Source organism: Oreochromis niloticus, linkage group LG3 (assembly GCF_001858045.2).
Source record: "Oreochromis niloticus isolate F11D_XX linkage group LG3, O_niloticus_UMD_NMBU, whole genome shotgun sequence".
Classification (NCBI taxonomy): domain Eukaryota; kingdom Metazoa; phylum Chordata; class Actinopteri; order Cichliformes; family Cichlidae; genus Oreochromis; species Oreochromis niloticus.
In genome coordinates, this window is record NC_031967.2 from 48527382 (window position 1) to 48545600 (window position 18219).

Below are 18219 nucleotides of genomic sequence, written 5' to 3' on the forward strand. Positions count from 1 at the left end.
CGAGGGGGTACAGTGGTATGAGAGAGGGTGGTGGAGAGGCGTTGAAACAGAGCGAAAACAGATTCGGTCCTAGACTGAGTTAATCTAAACTGTGGGATCTGAACAGTCTTACTTGTTTGCAGGTGGAGTGAGGGAGGAAGCAGGATGAGACCTGGGTGAGTCCAGTGGAATAATGATCCATGATTCCAAAGCAGAGCAGGCAGGGTGGCAGGCAGGTGAGACCGGAGAACACAGTCTTTACCAGCTGTTTGGAATACAATGGAGTCCAGCGTCCAAGTGAGCGAGGCTATTGCAAGTTTGTATCGTGAGTCAGGAAACAACTGGGAAGACAAGAACACTAAGGTGAGTACAAAGAATAATGAGCACTGCAAGAGACGTGAGGCCAAACACTAAAATGAGAACACACTAACATGATTATTGTCCCATACATAATTATAATTTCTATACATATGTTATTATTATTATATTATTATCATCACAATGTTTGATCATATGATTATTATTTATTGTGAAAATTGTGAGTTGTGAAATATAATATTTCTATGACATGTCATAAACGTTTATTACTTCCTTTGCAACAAATAATTTGACACAGCCGTAATTCACTCGTTTGACACAAAGTATGTGGGGATTCCTCTTTTATCTCCCTGGAAGAAGATCTTGCAGTGTTTCATGTTGCATGGCAAGGGGCAGAGTAGTACCACTGAAACCATTATTGCAAAAACATTCAAATATCCAGCTAGAAATGTACCAGACGGTTTATTTTTTCCCATGTTAATTTTATCCTATGTTAGGATAACAGTTTGCATTGACTGCCTCCCTGTGGACTCTATGTGTTAATACTAATATGTAGAATGAATAATAGAAAATAATTTGGGGTGAAAAAAAGTGACTGATGTTGTGCTGAATAAATAATAGCTAAAGAGAAATCATGGTAGTTGTAACACGGGTATGTCAAACTCATTTTTCTTCGAGGTTGAATGACTGAAACTCCACTTTCTCTGAATATAAAGTTTATTTAAGTGCACATTTAATTCCAGCAATATGTTAATATAAGATAAAGAACTTCAATTTCAAAAGCACATATCAGTTTTTCTACATGATAAATTTTGGGCAGAACTTTGTGCCATCAGAAACTGAATTTGAATAAGTTTAATTCGAATTTGCATTTCTCAGATTGAATCTGAATTGTAACTTGACTAAATGATTTTTAAAACTGAATTTGAGTTAGCCTAATTTGAAATCCAATGTATTGGTTTGAAAATAATCATCACTAAATTGAAATTGAATGTTATATTTTGAAAATGAATTAATTTGCTTTCAAACTGTATTTCATCTTTTTTTTTTAATTTGCTTTCCAGTAATTTCCGTTTCACTTCTCACCATTCAGTTTCAGTTCTAAAATTCAATTTCAGTTCTTAAATTCATTATTTGGGGATTTACATCTGGGTCCTTTGAGAAAGCCACAGAGTAATCCAGCACAGATTAATAGAACTACATTTTACCAGTGGACCCAAAGTGTTAATGAGGGGAATCTACAGCATCTTGAGCTGGACCTGGATTAAGACTTCAGAAGAATGTCCAGTGACCGGCGGATAAACTCTCAGGTTGGTAATAAATGTATTACATGTATAAGAACAGCCGTACAGTAACTTTTATGCTTATTGTAGTTGTTAGGTAAAAACGCTAATTAAGCATAGTTTGCCCTGGATTCAGCATTCATTCTATTATCACCAGGATCACCAGATTAATGACCTTTATAGCACCACATTTTAAAAACAGTGTTGCATTGTAATGATAAATTTTTATATTCTTAATATTTTTTTAATTGCCACTTGATGATGTCTCTGGCATTTCTTCTGTGGAAGAGCACTGTCTTTGTGATTGATCAGATGCTGCAAACACAACCTGTTTTATGTGAACGTACAAGAAACTGAGTTCACGATCTTGGTGTGGCTGCTTAACTTGATCCTAAGATACCCTGGGTATGCTGAACGTGCCTTGCCCACTTACCTTCCTGTTTCCACATCACAGATCTGCTACATGAACGATATCACGGAAAAGCATGTAATAGACACACTGGCCCACCATGTGTCTGTTAGGCTTTGTAAGTAAATTGCAGTACCATCAACAGATGATATGTCTTTAAATATATTAACTAAGCATTTCATGCTTAGGAGAGGCAAAGTGTGATATCAACCTGAGGCAGATGGGCTGATTCAGGAGTCATGCATGAATGTAAAAGACACGCTGTGTGAAAATTATCATTGCAAATTAAATGTCTGCTTCCTACTCTTAAGTATTTGTATTTGTGCCTCTGTCTGATGTACTCATATGTCCATAAACAATCAGGTATTCCCACTGATAAGTGCAAGCAGCTTCACCACAAGTGTATGTTCACAATTTTAACAACAAGAAAAATGTTGTGTACCGAAATAAACCCATTAGCTGTGCATTTTTTATTTAAACAATGATACCACTCTGGATTTTATACTAATACACACGTTTTCACATGTTACTGTATCATAGTAAAGTGAATGTGAGAAACATAAAATTATTACAAGTTGTATTAAAGGCAGCTTTTGTCTCTGATTTCACTCCAGTGAACTGAAACTGCAGTGTTACTAGGGCAGCATTTTTGCTTCTTCTTTTAAATGCCAAGTGTTGCATCAGCAGCACGAATAGGCCAAACAGAAACAGAATGTTGTTAACAATCTGGACGACATCATGGATTTTAGAGCTCTCTGCGTCAAACTCGGTGAGTACTTTCTCCACTTCCACATTAAAACTAAAGTGTAATAAATCTATACGTTAATAATGGTTTTAAACTACTATGTGGTTTTCATGTAGAGGAACCTTAAAAAAATGCTAAATAACAAATAGCTTTGTCAGCAGTTTTGCATTTAAGTATTACGTATGACGGTTCTTCTTTTATTTAAATTATTTTTTAAAGTGTAGCCCGTTTTTTTTGTCTTTTCAGTGATGAGTGTGATCATCCTGCTATGTGCACATGATCAGAAAATTGGTAAGTACTAGAAAAGTAAACTGACATGAACATTTACTGACTTATGTTTGGAACTCTAATTTGTGATTTAAAAAGAAAACTTTGTGGCTTGTTATATCATTGTCCCACAAATTTGTTATTCAAAAATAAAACTAGAAAAAGTAAATCTCTCCTTTTCTTCATCTAGATGCAGCTTCTCTTCATATCCTTCCAAACAGATTACAGTTCTTTGAATATGAAGCAGTGACATTTTACTGTGACGGGGTTGATTATTGTGAAGTTGTGCATAAAGTCAAAGGGAAAATAAAAACATGTCCCAATACTAAGAAGAGAACACCGACAGGATCATCCTGCACCATCACAAATGTTTATCTAGACGACAGTGGGGAGTACTGGTATGAGACTGAAGGAGGGATCAGAAGCAACAGTATCAACATCTCTGTCACTGGTATGTTTGCAGTGAGACAATATTTTGCGATTCATTTTAATCAAATTTAAATATAAAACTCCTGTTATTCAGCTGGTTCTGTGATCCTGGAGAGTCCTGCTATTCCTGTGATGGAGGGAGAAGCTGTGACTCTGAGCTGCAGAAACAAGTTAACTCCCTCAGACTTCATGGCTGATTTCTATAAATATGGAGTCCACATCAGCAACACCTCAACAGGAAACATGACCATCTACAAAGTTTCCAAGTCTGATGAAGGATATTACAAATGCAGCATTTTAGGAGTTGGAGAATCACCAGAGAGCTGGTTCAGTGTCACAGGTGAGACAATGAAGAAGTCTTTTTTTTCCCTCTTAAATGCCAGTAGTAGTACAACTGTATCACTTATCATTATACTAGAATTTATGGTGATTTTGTCTGACAGAAGCGAAAACAAAGAAGTGGGTTTGTGACTGACACATGAGTCAGCTGATGATCGCTAACTGCTCACTTCAGTCTCCTGCTTTGTGTGATTAAAAAGACTCTTTTATTATAAAATAATTCAGTAATTTTTTAAAATCATTTTCACAATTTTCTCTTCAGATCAAACGTTATATACCACTGTGAAAAAAATTATAATTATGTCATGGATAATAAACAACAAACGGGATAACAACTTTTGGACTACATATGGAGGGGAAATGTGCAGATATAATTTACATATAATTTTATACCATATTTTTTAATTGTTCATTTGCTGGGCTTTTTAAGAGTTTTGTAGTCTATGGGATTAAATTTACAACTTAAATGGACAATACAGGAACTGCATTTCTGCCAGTTTTTCAGCCCTTGATTTTGTCAGTGTTACATGTAGATATTAAGTAAATAACCAAGGTGAACACTGAAATAATTAATGAATTGCTTTTATCTCTGCAATCAATCACACAGAGACCAAGACAGACCCCTCCTCACAGCCCAGCTGTCATATTTACCTCATCTTACGGACTGTGTTCACCATCATAATGGTGGCTCTGCTGTTGCTGCTTGTGGGACTTCTTCACTCTGGAAAAATCGGAGCCACAAACCCTAATTTAAGCTCAATCCCATGAAATTGTAACTGTTATGATACATGTAACAGCGCAGGCAATGATTATTATGATTAACAGAAATAGGCAATAGAAAGCTGTCCTCCATTCTTCATTGACTGATAAATTAAACAATCCAAATATGCCATGTATTGTTTTGTAATTGAACTAGATGTGTCCATTTGCATTATTTGCATGTCTATTAATTGTTATAAACATGCGCATATTCAGGTAGATAAACCTGACAGACCCACGTGGCAGTGGATTCAGATCCTAACAAAAGCAATTGTATGTTATGTAAAATTTTAACTTAAATGAACTTGTTCTGTGTGCTTTGACTTTTTGTAAGTGTATGAATGCTGTCACAAGAAAAAAGCTGATGAAGCTTGACCGTTAATTGTGGTCTTTTTGCGGTCAGCAGTGAAATAAATCTGCAAAGTTTTACACTGACCTTTAGATTCTAGCAAAAGGGATTTTAGCGTAATCCCTTTTAATCCAGTTATATAGAAATATTTTCTTTTACTTGTTCTCTGTTAAACTCTATTAAATTATACATTTGGTATTCAGAGATCAGCGGCTCCTCTGTGTTGCTCTCACTCCCTCCTGTCTTGCACGACTCACACATACACACTCACACACTCACACACACACACACACTCACACACACACACACACACACACACACACACACACACACACACCAAAGTCAACCTCTTAGGTTTAATTCAATTTGGTTTCTTTATATTGCGCCAAATCACAGTAACAGTTGCCTCAAGGTGATTTATTTGAGTCCTGTCTTCAGATTCATTATTATGTTGTAAATTTTCTTATGCAATATACTGGTTAACTTAAGCATATTTAAAATTAATATACCTTGTTATATTCTGATCAGTATTAAGCAATTGAGTATAATTAACCAGTACTACAACCACATATACACTATGATTCTATCAACAGTCACAATATTTAATGCTATTTCTCTGATTCAGGATCATGTGTATGTGTTGTCGACACAATTCTTATCTCTCTGTATTCTTGCAGACAAAAAAAATGCCAAGCTGGAAAATAACAATGATTTACTATTAGCAAATATGGAAAATTCTATTACAACTCTATACAGCTCTAATACAACACACACCACGCACGGGGTTGCTGTGGCTCAGGTGCTAGAGGAGGTCAGCTACTGACTTGAAGATTGGTGGTTCGATCCTTGGCTTCCCCAGTCTGCATGCCAAGTATCCTTGGGCAAGATACTAACCCCAAGTTGCTCTTCGATGCGTCCATCAGATTGTGAATGTGTGTGAATATGGAAATTGCACTTAAGTACAGAAGGAAGTGCTTGTATGAGTGGGTGTGAATGTGTGAATGAGGCATGTTGAGTACTCCAGGAGAGTAGAAAAGCACTATATAAGAATCAGTCCATTTACTCATTTTTTTTAACCCATACAGCTGGAAATTAAGACCGTTTACCGCCATCTCAAACCTGATGACAGGCATGGGTTTAAACTGTGGACATAAATATTTTGTAATCTTTTAAACCAAAATACCTGAACATTTTATGTTTGTGCATCTATAGATGAGAATTTGTGTGTGTGTAAAAAAAGATTTGTGTTTGAAAAAAAAAAAACACAAGTTGCAAATGTTTTTTAAGGTCTCATTACAAATACAAAGCAAAAAACTATGTGTAAAACTGTGCTCAAGTTCCCTGGCTGTGTGTGAGTTTCAACTTACAAGTAAAAATTTTGACCCATTTTTTTCTTCCTTTCATTTGATTGGTCAATGTCATGTCAATCACAAATTTACCAAATCAATCAGAGAACAGATGGGTTTGGCTTTCGAAGAGGTGGCTTACTGAGCTTTCGGTCCTAATTCACACAAATTGTCATTAGTTTGATAAAACTGAGTGAAAGCAGAAGTCATAAGCTGAGTCAGTTTTTCCCACTTCCACTTAGCACTGCGGGCATAACCCTGATAAACACATGCAAAGTAGCCACATACTGCCACATGTCTGTCAATACTTTTTGTGGCTGGTTTGTGGACATAAGTGACCTGTGACTTACTTTGCACTGAAATGTGTTTCTACACTATCAAATATTATTTTCATTTACTATATTAGAGAATAAAAACCATTTTCTATTTTAGAAAAAACATGGCCACAAACAGATACGTAAGTCTCTTCACTACTGTTTCCAGCTTCAGTTCAAAACTGGTGTGTTTACTAGGATCAACAAAAGCTTCATCACAAAAGGTGGATGGAGTTTTTAAATATGGAAAACAGATAAATGATGAACTCATCAGTGTTATATCGTAGCTCAAGAGTTTGGAGTTCGCCTTGTAATCGGAAGGTTGCTGGTTCGAGCCCTGGCTCGGACAGTCTCGGTCGTTGTGTTCTTGGGCAAGACACTTCACCTACCGCCTACTGGTGTTGGCCAGAAGGCCCGATGGTGCGATATGGCAGCCTCGCTTCTGTCAGTCTGCCCCAGGGCAGCTGTGGCTACAACTGTAGCTTGCCTCCACCAGTGTGTGAATGTGTGTGTGAATGGGTGGGTGACTGGGTATGTAAAGCGCTTTGGGGTCCTTAGGCGGGACTAGTAAAAGCGCTATACAAATACAGGCCATTTACCATAAAGCAAGTCCAAGAAGGTGCAGGTTAAATGACAACAGCTAGTATTGTAGGTGGGTGAAGGTGCCATGATTACATCCCTCTCTGGTCTGTGGATGGGAAAAAAAAGAAAAAGATGTAATCTGCACAATGAGGAGGTTAGAACACCATTTTATACTGTATTTCTTTAGTTGTTCACAAGTTGTAATTTTAACAGTTTGGACATGCAGGACATACATGAGGAAATGCAGTTTCTGGGAATTTTCACCCCTTGATTTTTACTTAATTTCTGTTATCCCAGTCACTTGGAGACTCAACGCACAGAGTGAGGCAGACCCATGTTCAGAGCCCACTTGTTATATTTACCTCATGTTCATTCTTATGTAAATGTAACTTTTATGATATTGGAAACTGTGCAGCAAACGATGAATAGTAGCACAAACAGATTATTTCTATAAGTAGAAGCATTTGGTTTAATTAAATGTAGTTTTCTTTATATAGCATCAAATCCTAATGACAGTTGCCTCAAGGTGATTAATATTTTTTTTATTCTTTACTAAAAACCAAAATATGATCTAATTGACAAAAAATTGTTGTCTTGTTGGTATTTCCTGCATCTTTGTTTGTGTACGTGCTAAATATTCAAGGCTTGGGGGCGCTGTTCGATGGTGTGAAGACGTGTTTCCTGGGGCTCCACAAAGCAGTGACAAAAATATTGTTTTGAGATGCAGCCGCACTTTCTATATCAGCCCTGTGGGCAGCCCTGTGACCATAGCGGTTGCGTCCAGACAATCAAGTTCTTTCACTAAAAGTCCCACCATTTGTCCTTTCTTCTTTCTTTGCATAATGGCAGATAAGAGCGAGCAACAGCAAAAACGGGGTCAGGCCGATGCGGGTGGTTCACAGAGCCCGGAGCTGGGTCACGACTCTCAACGTGACGCGGCTATCACGGAGAGCAGATACGAGCGGGGTGCGGGCGCACCGCTCGGCGAAGTCACATTTACCAGATCATTGGAGGGCCTGAAACGGGACATCTGCGACAAGCTTGACTGCAAGATTGATAAAGTTACCCATACACTGCGGTCAGAAATATCATCTGTGAAGGCTAAGTTTAAAGCTGCAATAACCACCATACAGGCCACCGTTAATGCTCATGGGACCACCATTAAAGATTTGGAGCTTTCAGCTACAACCTGCAGTGACGACCTGACTTCTCTTCAATCTGCTGTAAGTGTCCTAACGGAGGAGGTCGGACAACTGCAAGCTAAATGTGAGGATCTAGAAGGAAGGTCAAGGCGCAATAATATCCACCTTATTGGCATCCCCGAGGGTTTGGAGACTTCCAACCCTAGAGAGTTTATTTCCCATCTCCTGCAAGATCTTCTGAAACTGAATGAAGCACCTCTGTTGGATCGGGTTCACAGATCCCTTGGACCAAAGCCCAGAGATGGAGCGCCACTTCGCCCACTGCTCATTAGAGTCCACTACTTCCATGTCAAGGAGCAGCTGCTACGTCTTGCAGGGGCAAACTCTCCTCTACTTTACCAGGGCAGAAGGATCTCCATCCTTCCGGATTTCACACCAGCCGTGGCTAAAAAACGTTGACAGTTTACTGGTGTCAAGCGCCTTCTACACTCTTGTCCTGGGATTAAGTTCGGCCTGTTCTATCCTGCGGAACTGAGGGTGACACTTCCAGATGGATTTGTACGTAAGTTTACTGATCCTGCGGCTGCCACGGACTTTGCCAATAAGATCCTTGGGGACCCTGCCTCTCAGGACACATAAGTGTCTTAGCCCATTAGGCTGATATGTCAGTAGTAATATAGCTATAGCTTTAGCAAAGAGCAGGTATTCCTTTAGAAATAAACAGGGATACTTCTAAAACTACATATTCTTAACTCTGCAACAGTTAGACAGAGGGGGTTACAGTTAGACCCCCAACAGTCAGCAGAAGAAGTTATAAAAAAAGAGCCATCCTTATCAAGAGCATCCCAACTGTAGTTCCATAGTTTTTCAACCTTTTTCATCACAAACAGTTTCCTTTATCTTATCTTATCTTATCATGTCAGAGGCCAACTGAAACTAAGTCCACCTATATAAAAACACCCCATCAGACATACAGTATTTTCCTCAGCACTTCACAACTGCCGCAAGGTATAGCGTTTTAACTTTTTATTTTTTCGGATCCCAGACACAGCGGTGTGAGGTAGTTAGCACACAGTATGGACATGTAGAAAACATCGTTTGTTTGGAACACATCAGCGGAGAGGTAGAATTCATCGCTGTTCATAAGAGTTTAATTTAATCAAACATCATTTTACGGATCTAAGTGCCTCCTCATCACTAGCCAATTCACCATTTTATTTAAATATCTGAATTTTCGGAATGATGATCCAAGCGGGACACAGAGGCTGCTGGTTTTAACACGCCAGAACGCAAATATTAATAAAAGTCTGACTATCCTGAGAGCCTAGCTGCAGCGACACCTTTCTTTCACACAGATTCCTGGATGTGCGTTGGAGCCGACTTTGCTACCCACACAACAAGTGAAAATCCAAAAACCGGCACCAATCCTTTGTATTAATGATCCCCCCCCCCTCTGTGTGTGTGTGTGTGTGTGTGCGTGTGTGAGTGTGAGTGTGTGTGCCCTCAAAGAAGGAAGGTCAAAGCAGGAGCTTTTCTCAAACGCATTACCAATCAGTTTATTTTTTACAAGAAGTGTAGCTCATACAATGGTATAAATGTATTCTTTGCAATACTTTATAAAAATGAAACTCTAAAGATTTTGAGTTCATGCACATTGTGAAGCAAGAATCGAAATCGAAATATTTGTGTCACAATGATTTCTATAAAAACATGTTGTTTATGGGCATAATGTGACAAATCTTTTGTGGCCCTATTAATGATCAATGGTAATTGAAGAGGAAGCTTGAACCTTGGCTCAGGACATTTTCATGACAAGTGACAGCGCAGACATCTACTAATGAGAGAACATGTTTTATCATCATAAACACTGTGATATGAAGCATCGTTAAAGTGTCACTTCAGTAATGTTGACTCATGTTTTAATAGATGTCTTTAAAACACTAAACTCTAATTTCTGTGGTTTATTTTAAGCTTACAGAATATAACATGTGGTAAGACGATGAGTTTTACTTCTCACTGTCCGTGTTATGTGCATCTATTTATCATGTATGCTACTTTACACTGTGGACTGTAAAATGTTTCGTGTTCATGAAATGTGTGTGTGTGTGTGTGTGTGTGTGTGTGTGTGTACACCTTAGAAGTCAAATAATACATTAGCCCCACTTTAAAAAAAACCCATAAAAACATCTGAATTTCATTTAGAAGTGAGATTCTCAGCTAGAAGCGTGTTTCCCCACTTTCACAATGCTGAGGTGTCAAATCCACAACCCCCAACAAATGGTTTGTTACACGCGGGTGTGAAGGACAAGCTTTACTTACACAGCCTCACACACACAGTAGATTTTTAAAATTTTTGGGTATGATGATAAAACATGTTCTCTCATGAGTAGATGTCTGCGCTGTCACTTGTCATGAAAATGTCCAGAGCCTGGGTTCAAGCTTCCTTTTCAATTACCATTGATCATTAATAGGGCCACAAAAGATTTGTCACATTAGGAGGACACGCACACACGCACACACAGAGAGAGAGAGAGAGGGGGGGGGGGAATCATTAATACAAAGGATTGGTGCCGGTTTTTGGATTTTCACTTGTTGCCTTTAATATGAACAGTCACATAAAATTCACTCCAATTTTTTGCCTTTGCTTCAATTAAGATGTTTCTTTAAATCTAAAACACCTTCCTTTTCAAAAATGTTTACTGACATAGTAAGGATGTAGCTAGGGAACTCATTACAGTTTTTTACAGACGCTAGGACACATTTTGCAATACTTAGGTGACTTTTGCAAAACTCTTCACACAATTCTCCTAACTGACCCTCAGCTTGGCAAAGCAGTTCATTTCACATTCAAAATGCACTACAACTACCAAAACACTTCATTCAGGTCTCAAATAAACTCATCCTTCCAGAACACTAGCAAAGGTTGACAGCCGACAAACAAACTTTGTCACCCACAAAACAATGACCTAAAAAACACTAACAACATGTAGCATTACACAGTGTTTTCTTGTGTAAAACAAGGACACATCTCTGTTCATAATTTCAATATATGTTACTGAATGAATCAGACATCATGCAGAATTCATTAATATTTGTTTATGCATTTTTATTTTTTTGCACCAAGTAATCCCAAAATACAAGAATTTGTATACACACCATCCACTGATACACATACAATAGTAATGCTAATCTACTCAGTCTTCTCCATTTGGCCACAGGTTCTCATCCACATCACATCTTATGTCATCTAGGGCAATACACCTAGGAAAGAATCTTCTGGCATGCCTGATCCATCCCTGGCAATCTTCTGCTGATATCTCCAGGCATCCAGCATTCATTGCATCCAGGAGGGACATTTGATCATGTGGATGATGGTCGTAAACCTTCCACCGCCATGAGGAAAAGAATTCCTCTATGGGGTTGAGGAATGGAGAGTAAGGTGGGAGGAAAAGAGACTCCATTCTGGGATGGGCTGCAAACCACTCGGTGACTGCACGGGAGTGATGAAATGCCACATCGTCCCATACAATTATAAATGTTGGCTGATTCCTTCTCTCCGCATCCCTTTCCTCACCTAGCACAACTCTTCCATAGAGATCATGCAGGAACGCAAGGAGCCGTTCAGTGTTGTATGGCCCAATTAGTGGTCTGTGTAACAGCAGTCCATCAGTGCATATTGCTGCGCACATTGTGATGTTGGCACCTCTCTGGCCCGGGACATTCACTGTGGCTCTCTTCCCAATCACATTCCTCCCTCGTCGCCGTGATTTGGCCAAGTTGAAACCTGCCTCATCCACAAAGATGAAAATGTGGTGTGTTTGCCTGCCTTCAATCTCCATGACTCTCTAACATAAATCCACAAGGCAACATAAACTGTTACAGTAGTAAATCTGTAAAAATTGTCTTTGGTGTGTTTGGTTTTGTTCAAAAACGGATCTGTATTTTATTGTGATCTTACCTGGACATACTGGTTCCTGAGTTGCTCGACATGTTCAGAGTTCCTCTCAAAAGGCACAGTGTACAACTGTTTCATCCTGACCTGATGTTTTTTCAGGACTCTAGAAATTGTTGTTATGCTTACACTGTGAATATTTGTGAAAGTAACGTTGTCTGCCAAGACTCTGTGTCTAATTTCAGTGAGTTTTATCCCATTGTTTCTGATGACCATATCAACAATGGCAGTTTCCTGCACATCAGTGAACATCCGTCCTCTCCCTCCTGTGAGAGGTAACCGTTGAGTCCTAAGCAGAAATACAACAATAATTACACAAAAGCTTATTTACTTCTGAAATGTGCAAATGCCCTTGCAGAATACAAGTTACCTGTTGGTTTGCCGGAAAACTCTAACAATAGAGGCCACTGTAGAGCGTTGCAGATTTGGCTGCACTCTCTGACCAGCCTCTCTCATTGAGTGACCATGATTTACTACATGATCAATTACAGTAGCTCTGATCTCATCTGAGACTACAGCTCTTGATCTTCCTCTTCTTCTTCTTCCACCACGCATACGTATTCCTCGCCCCCTCCCAGCCACTCTTCTTCCTCTTTCAGCCACTTCTCCATTTCTGGCTGGGTCCATGTTTACATCACAAAACAAACCTATTCAGCAGTTGTGTCCTTTTGTAATGAAATTGAAGGAGTAACACCTGTGTAGATGTTCATCTACAATGAGAATCAGCTGTGGCTGGTTAAACTGAATTTTTAGATTTAAAATATGTTTCAATAAAATATAGCTGTTGAATTTTGCTGTCTTATTCAGTTTTGCATTATGTTATTGTTTTGACCATAAGTTTAACAGTTTTGAAAACAGTATGTAAGTACATGCAAAATGTCCTGTATGTACAAAGATTTTTGGCAGTTGTTGTGTCTGAGTGAGAAAATAATTCATGAAATTTGAGAGATGTAGTCATTGAATGCATTTTGTGCCAAAACAATGATAACTGATCCTCAGTTTAGCCCACATAGACTTCTGTTGTGCTCACTGTGTGAGGAGTTTTGCAAAAGTGACCTAAGTATTGCGAAATGTGTCCTAGCGTCTGTATAAAACTGTAAGTATGAGCAACAATAGCTTAGGGACAGTTTCTACAATAAAGAGGAATTCATCATCTGCAGTTCATCAAAAAGTGGCATTATTTAGCACGGTTATACCATTGTGAAATTAGCTATGTAAATATGCTCAAGAGTCTATCGTATGTTTGTCATGCAATTAAAAATTCAAAAATATCATTTTTAAATCAGTAACTTTGCAAATTTAGAGGATTTGTTTTTGGATAACAAATGTGTCACATTTTAAACAGGGTTTGAATAATCAGCGCTAACACACAGACATTTATGCGCTGGGTATAACAGACATGCTTACCGTGTGAAAGGCCCGCGGATTTCTTGGAGCAGAGAAACACGCTGTATTGTTGCTTTTCTCTATTGTGTAAGCAGCGCCCGTAGGTCAGAAACGCTCTGTGTGGGTAGCAAAGTCGGCTCCAATGCACATCCAGGAATCCGTGTGAAAGAAAGGTGTTTCACTACGGCTAGGCTCTCAGGATAGTCAGGCTTTTATTAATATTTGCATTCTGGCGTGTTAAAACCAGCAGCCTCTGTGTCCCGCTTGGATCCTCATTATTCAGATATTTACCAAACCTTATGTTCTACTATTGGGCATGTAGTATTCGTATTCTCAGGTACTGGCTACAGGGGCATGAATAATGCCCCGGCATGGCCGAGCTTGGAGATTTCTTCCTGTGCCTTATCCTCTTTACCAGCCCTGATTTATGCCCAAAAGGAGCCTCCGAGTGCAGGCTTTTATAATAACTCTATTGTCAAAGTTACCTTGAAAATATGGTATCAATTTCGTTGTTATTTTAAGTTGACCCTTTTTTTTTGAAAAATCCCTCTTTTCAGCCTTCGTTAGTTGATGGTGCTTTTTATTTGTAGGCCTCCTTGGGTATAAAGTCTTTTTCTGACCGTTATATTCAAAATACATTTGCCTCCTTTGAACAGCTCTCATTTATATTTGGCCTTCCAAAAAGTCACTTTTTTTGCTACTTACAAATCCGGAGTTTTGTTAAGGAGAAATCTTCCCAGTTCCCATCTAGACCTCCTTGTCATGACTTTGACAACCTTCTGTCACCTCCCCCTCCATCACAGGGCCTGATCTCTTGTCTGTAAGGGAGAATATGTTCCTTTGGCAACTCTTCAACTTCAGCTATTAAAAAGGCATGGGAGCAGGATTTGGGATGTGTGATTCAGGAAGACTTTTGGGATAAAATTCTTCACCGGGTCCATGGCTCCTCATTGTGTGCCAAACACGGGTTGATTCAATGTAAGATTTTGCACTGCGTACACTGGACTAAAGCCAGACTAGCTCAAATATACCCCAGCGTTAGCCCTGATTGCGACTACTTTCATCAAACACCTGCCTCTCTAATACATATGTTTTGGTCATGTCCATCCCTCAAACAATACTGAGTTAATATTTTTCTGACTTTTTCAAAGATCATCCAGCTAACCCTCCAACCTGCGCCCTTAACTGCTTTGTTTGGGGTTCTTCCTGATACAGTTGCCTTGCCGACGCCCCAAGCGGATTTGGTAGCATTTCTCACCTTGTTGGCAAGACGCAGAATATTGTTGTGTTGGAAATCCCCTTCTCCCCCATCCTGGGAAATCTGGATCAGAGATATTTTGCATTTTAGCAAACTCGAAAAGATTAAATTTACCCTGCGTGGGTCTACGGCCAAATTTCTTAAGATCTGGCAACCCTTTTTTGACCATGTTCAGACTTTGCGGTCCCGCAACGCTCCCAATTAGCCAGCTCAGACTTTATTCTATTTTATTTTACCTTAAAATACAGACTCTATTGTGCCTGCGCTTTATGATGGCATTTATTTATCTACTGTATACATATTTCTTTTCTCTTACGGATTTGACTTATCTCTAAAACTAAGCTGATCACTCATTATGTTTGTGCTTGTGTTTTTTTGGTTTGTTTGTTTTGCTTTTTTGTGTCGGTGTGGGGGTGTGGGTTCTGAAACTCTCCACATCTCTCTTGTACATTCAGGAACTGCTATCTAACTGCCAACTCCAGGGTTTACTATTTGGATTATTAGATTGGATCCTTTTCTTTTTCTCCTTTTGTATACCCACTGGTACTCCTATAAGTATGAGGTGGGAGTGTATGTTTCATATTGTTTTATGTTCTTCAAAAAGAAAATGGCATATTGTTCAATTTGTCTTTTGTAAAAATGGATGCAGAAAATTAAATAAAAATATCTGGGAAAAAAATATTCAAGGCTTTGTGTTTTGGTTTTGTGTTGATCATTTTATTGGTATTCTACATTTTTCAACTTTTATCCTAAACCTCCCGTTTTATTTTGATAATAGTTCATTTTATGTTCACGTGTATATTAAACACAAAAGATACAAACTGCTTCTCTTTTAGAGATCTACTCTAGCTGAAGGTTGTGAGTTACAATAGTTGTATATGGGATGCTTGACAAAATTTTATTTTCCTTGCCTTCTGTCTTTACCACCGGCACACACTCAACTCTGGAGTTCTGACATCCAATGTAACTGTATGTTTACTCAATCTCCATTAATGATTGTATATAATCTGAAACATACATAAACACACACTCCCTCATGCTCATACACTGCAATACAGCAATGATCTAAGAAAATATTGGTATCAGACAAAATTCACTCTAATGATACCTCCTGTCTTCTCTCTCTTGCGCTATGTGATCACACAGATCATATTTGTTGCAAATTAGTTCAATACTGTGTCATTTACAATAATTTAAATGTTTCCTCTTCTATCAAGCAACTTAACAAGTGTTAAATAAGTGACTTTAATAATGCCCAATAAATACCAAACAATAATTCCTAAGCATTATTAGTTTAAACATTGACAGAAATCACAATACACTGACATTTTAATGGTTTTAAACATGGTATCAGGTACATATAAACGCTGTTAAACTTGGAACCTTTTTGTAACTGAAAATATATCTTGCAATATTTCATGACAACCAGCAGATGGCAGAGTTGGGCGGCTACTATAGGGCAATACTTACAAATAGCTCTGACAGCACTAAGCAGCTCCTTCAGTGGCAACTTGCGGCACACACAATTTGGGATGGAGAGCTTTTGCAGGTCTTTCCTCCCCACTGCTGTCAGACTCCACAACAAAGACTTCAACTGATCAACCACACACATCCACACATGTGCAATAGCAATAACACTAAGTGCATTACTCTTTTCTGGCATTATTGTCTTATACTCAATTGTATCTAGTATTTTATTTTATTCTATTCTATTCTGTTGTGTACAGTATCATATTGATATCTTATTCCAGTGTTTTTCTGTAATTTTTCTAGGCAACTTTGCATTGTCCTCAGCTGTAACAAAACAAATTCCCCACACCTGGGACCAATAAAAGTTATCTTGTATTATCTTATTCTCTGTTGCCTATATTGTAGAGAGTTGGGATGATAAAATAAATTTAATGTTGGAAATATTATATTTAGATTATATTACCAAAATGTGTCTCTATTCTCATGAAGGACATTAGTTCACTTTTGTTTACTAGCTCATCTTAAAATTACTGTTGGGTAAGCATGACACATGGTCGCTCCACCTCAGATACATCACAAACCAATAAAAGAAAATCTCACTAAAAGTAATAATAAGATGCAATTAAGATTTCTGCCTCTTATTTTCTTTGTTGTTTTCTTTTTTCCCAGTCCTGTCCAGCAGTGTAGCAATCAGAATTGTTGTCTGAAGGCCAAAGAAATGCCCAACAGATTTATTTCACAGGTGGATAATTTTGGCTGTTGCTATACTTGTCCACTATCCATATTTTATTAGAACTGAATTTGATTTTTTTTTTTTGAGTTATTAAAATCACACAAGATGGGGAGAAGGAAGAGAGAATCAGGGAGAAAGTTAACAGAAGGAGAGGGATAGAGAAAAAAACTGTTTGCTTGACCTCCAGCTGAAAAAAAAAATGTGCGAAAAAAGCAACACAGCAGGAAATCCACAGAAACAACCAACATATGTATAAGTAACAGTAAATAATAAATATTAAATGTTATTGAGCAGAATACAGTATTATTAATACATGACATGTTTAGATTCAGCAGCCGACCAAGATCAAGTCCAAGAGTGTTTCTGTGCATGTCAGTTTGTACACCTGTGTGAACATGTGAGTGTTAAGCGTGCTTGTGTTCATAAGGTTTCTCCTTTTAAGTATCTAATAGTAGGTGTGGGGAGCCACAGTCCTGCCCCCCAGGACATGAAGTAGGCATGGAGGAGACCCCGGCCCCAGAAATCCAGAGGCCTGCCAGACCAGGAGGATAACAGCAGGGGCAAAGCCTTCAACATGGTAAAATGGAGAGGTGGGCACCAGAACTACAGGTGAGGCTAAATAAACAGACTGTCTGGACTCCGTTCAGTGTGCCCAACCCCAAGGCCCTATATGTATGTGTAAGTAATGTGAGTATATAAGTTGCAGAATAAAAGTGTGGCACACAATGTCAAACAAAGGAACATCTCTCCTGCACCTCAGTGAAGCATCTGCACCTCAACGGCCTACATGTGGGGTGGTGTGATGGAGTGGGAGGAGGAAAGCATTTAGGTATGGGCTTCTCCGTTTCCCTGAAATCCACCAAGGCCCCTCCAGACTGGGGTCCACAGCAGCAGCACTACAACACCCCACAGAGCTCAGGGCAGCCTGCACCACCACAAAGGAAAACTGCAACCACTCCAACATTCAGTCAATTCCCACACTACATAAGACACCAGACATCCAGGTTGAGTTCATCCTGCACCCTTGCTAGATCCCCCCACCCCCGCACCCACCCACTTGTAGAGTGGACTCCTCAAGAGCAGAGATGACATGGTAACATGGTAACAACCTCCCTGCCAGTTAAAGCTTCACCCAGTTCCACTTATGCACCAAAGGCCT

General features: G+C 38.9%; 2 protein-coding genes across 6 annotated transcripts; one reads left to right on the forward strand and one right to left on the reverse strand.

Annotated features, from left to right (window-relative positions):
- Nucleotides 1-1454: 1454 nt before the first annotated feature.
- Nucleotides 1455-4645, forward strand: LOC102079566 (low affinity immunoglobulin gamma Fc region receptor II). 5 transcript variants are annotated; one of them, XM_025903217.1, is made up of 7 exons: nt 1455-1607; nt 2035-2107; nt 2178-2758; nt 2981-3025; nt 3192-3452; nt 3525-3770; nt 4377-4645. In XM_025903217.1, exons 3-7 carry the CDS (start codon nt 2728-2730, stop codon nt 4535-4537), a joined length of 744 nt encoding a protein of 247 aa, XP_025759002.1. In that variant the 5' UTR covers nt 1455-1607; nt 2035-2107; nt 2178-2727; the 3' UTR covers nt 4538-4645. The 5 variants fall into 5 exon arrangements, with proteins under 5 accessions (XP_025759002.1, XP_019209444.1, XP_025758999.1 ...); XM_019353899.2 differs by having other exon boundaries at nt 2604-2758; XM_025903214.1 differs by having other exon boundaries at nt 2035-2758.
- Nucleotides 4646-11455: 6810 nt separating this feature from the next.
- Nucleotides 11456-12865, reverse strand: LOC109198410 (uncharacterized). Its single transcript, XM_019353844.2, has 3 exons — nt 12584-12865; nt 12220-12502; nt 11456-12106 (listed from the first exon to the last, which is right to left on the reverse strand). The coding sequence occupies exons 1-3, from the start codon at nt 12838-12840 to the stop codon at nt 11456-11458; spliced, it is 1191 nt and encodes a 396-aa protein (XP_019209389.1). The 5' UTR covers nt 12841-12865.
- Nucleotides 12866-18219: the final 5354 nt, after the last annotated feature.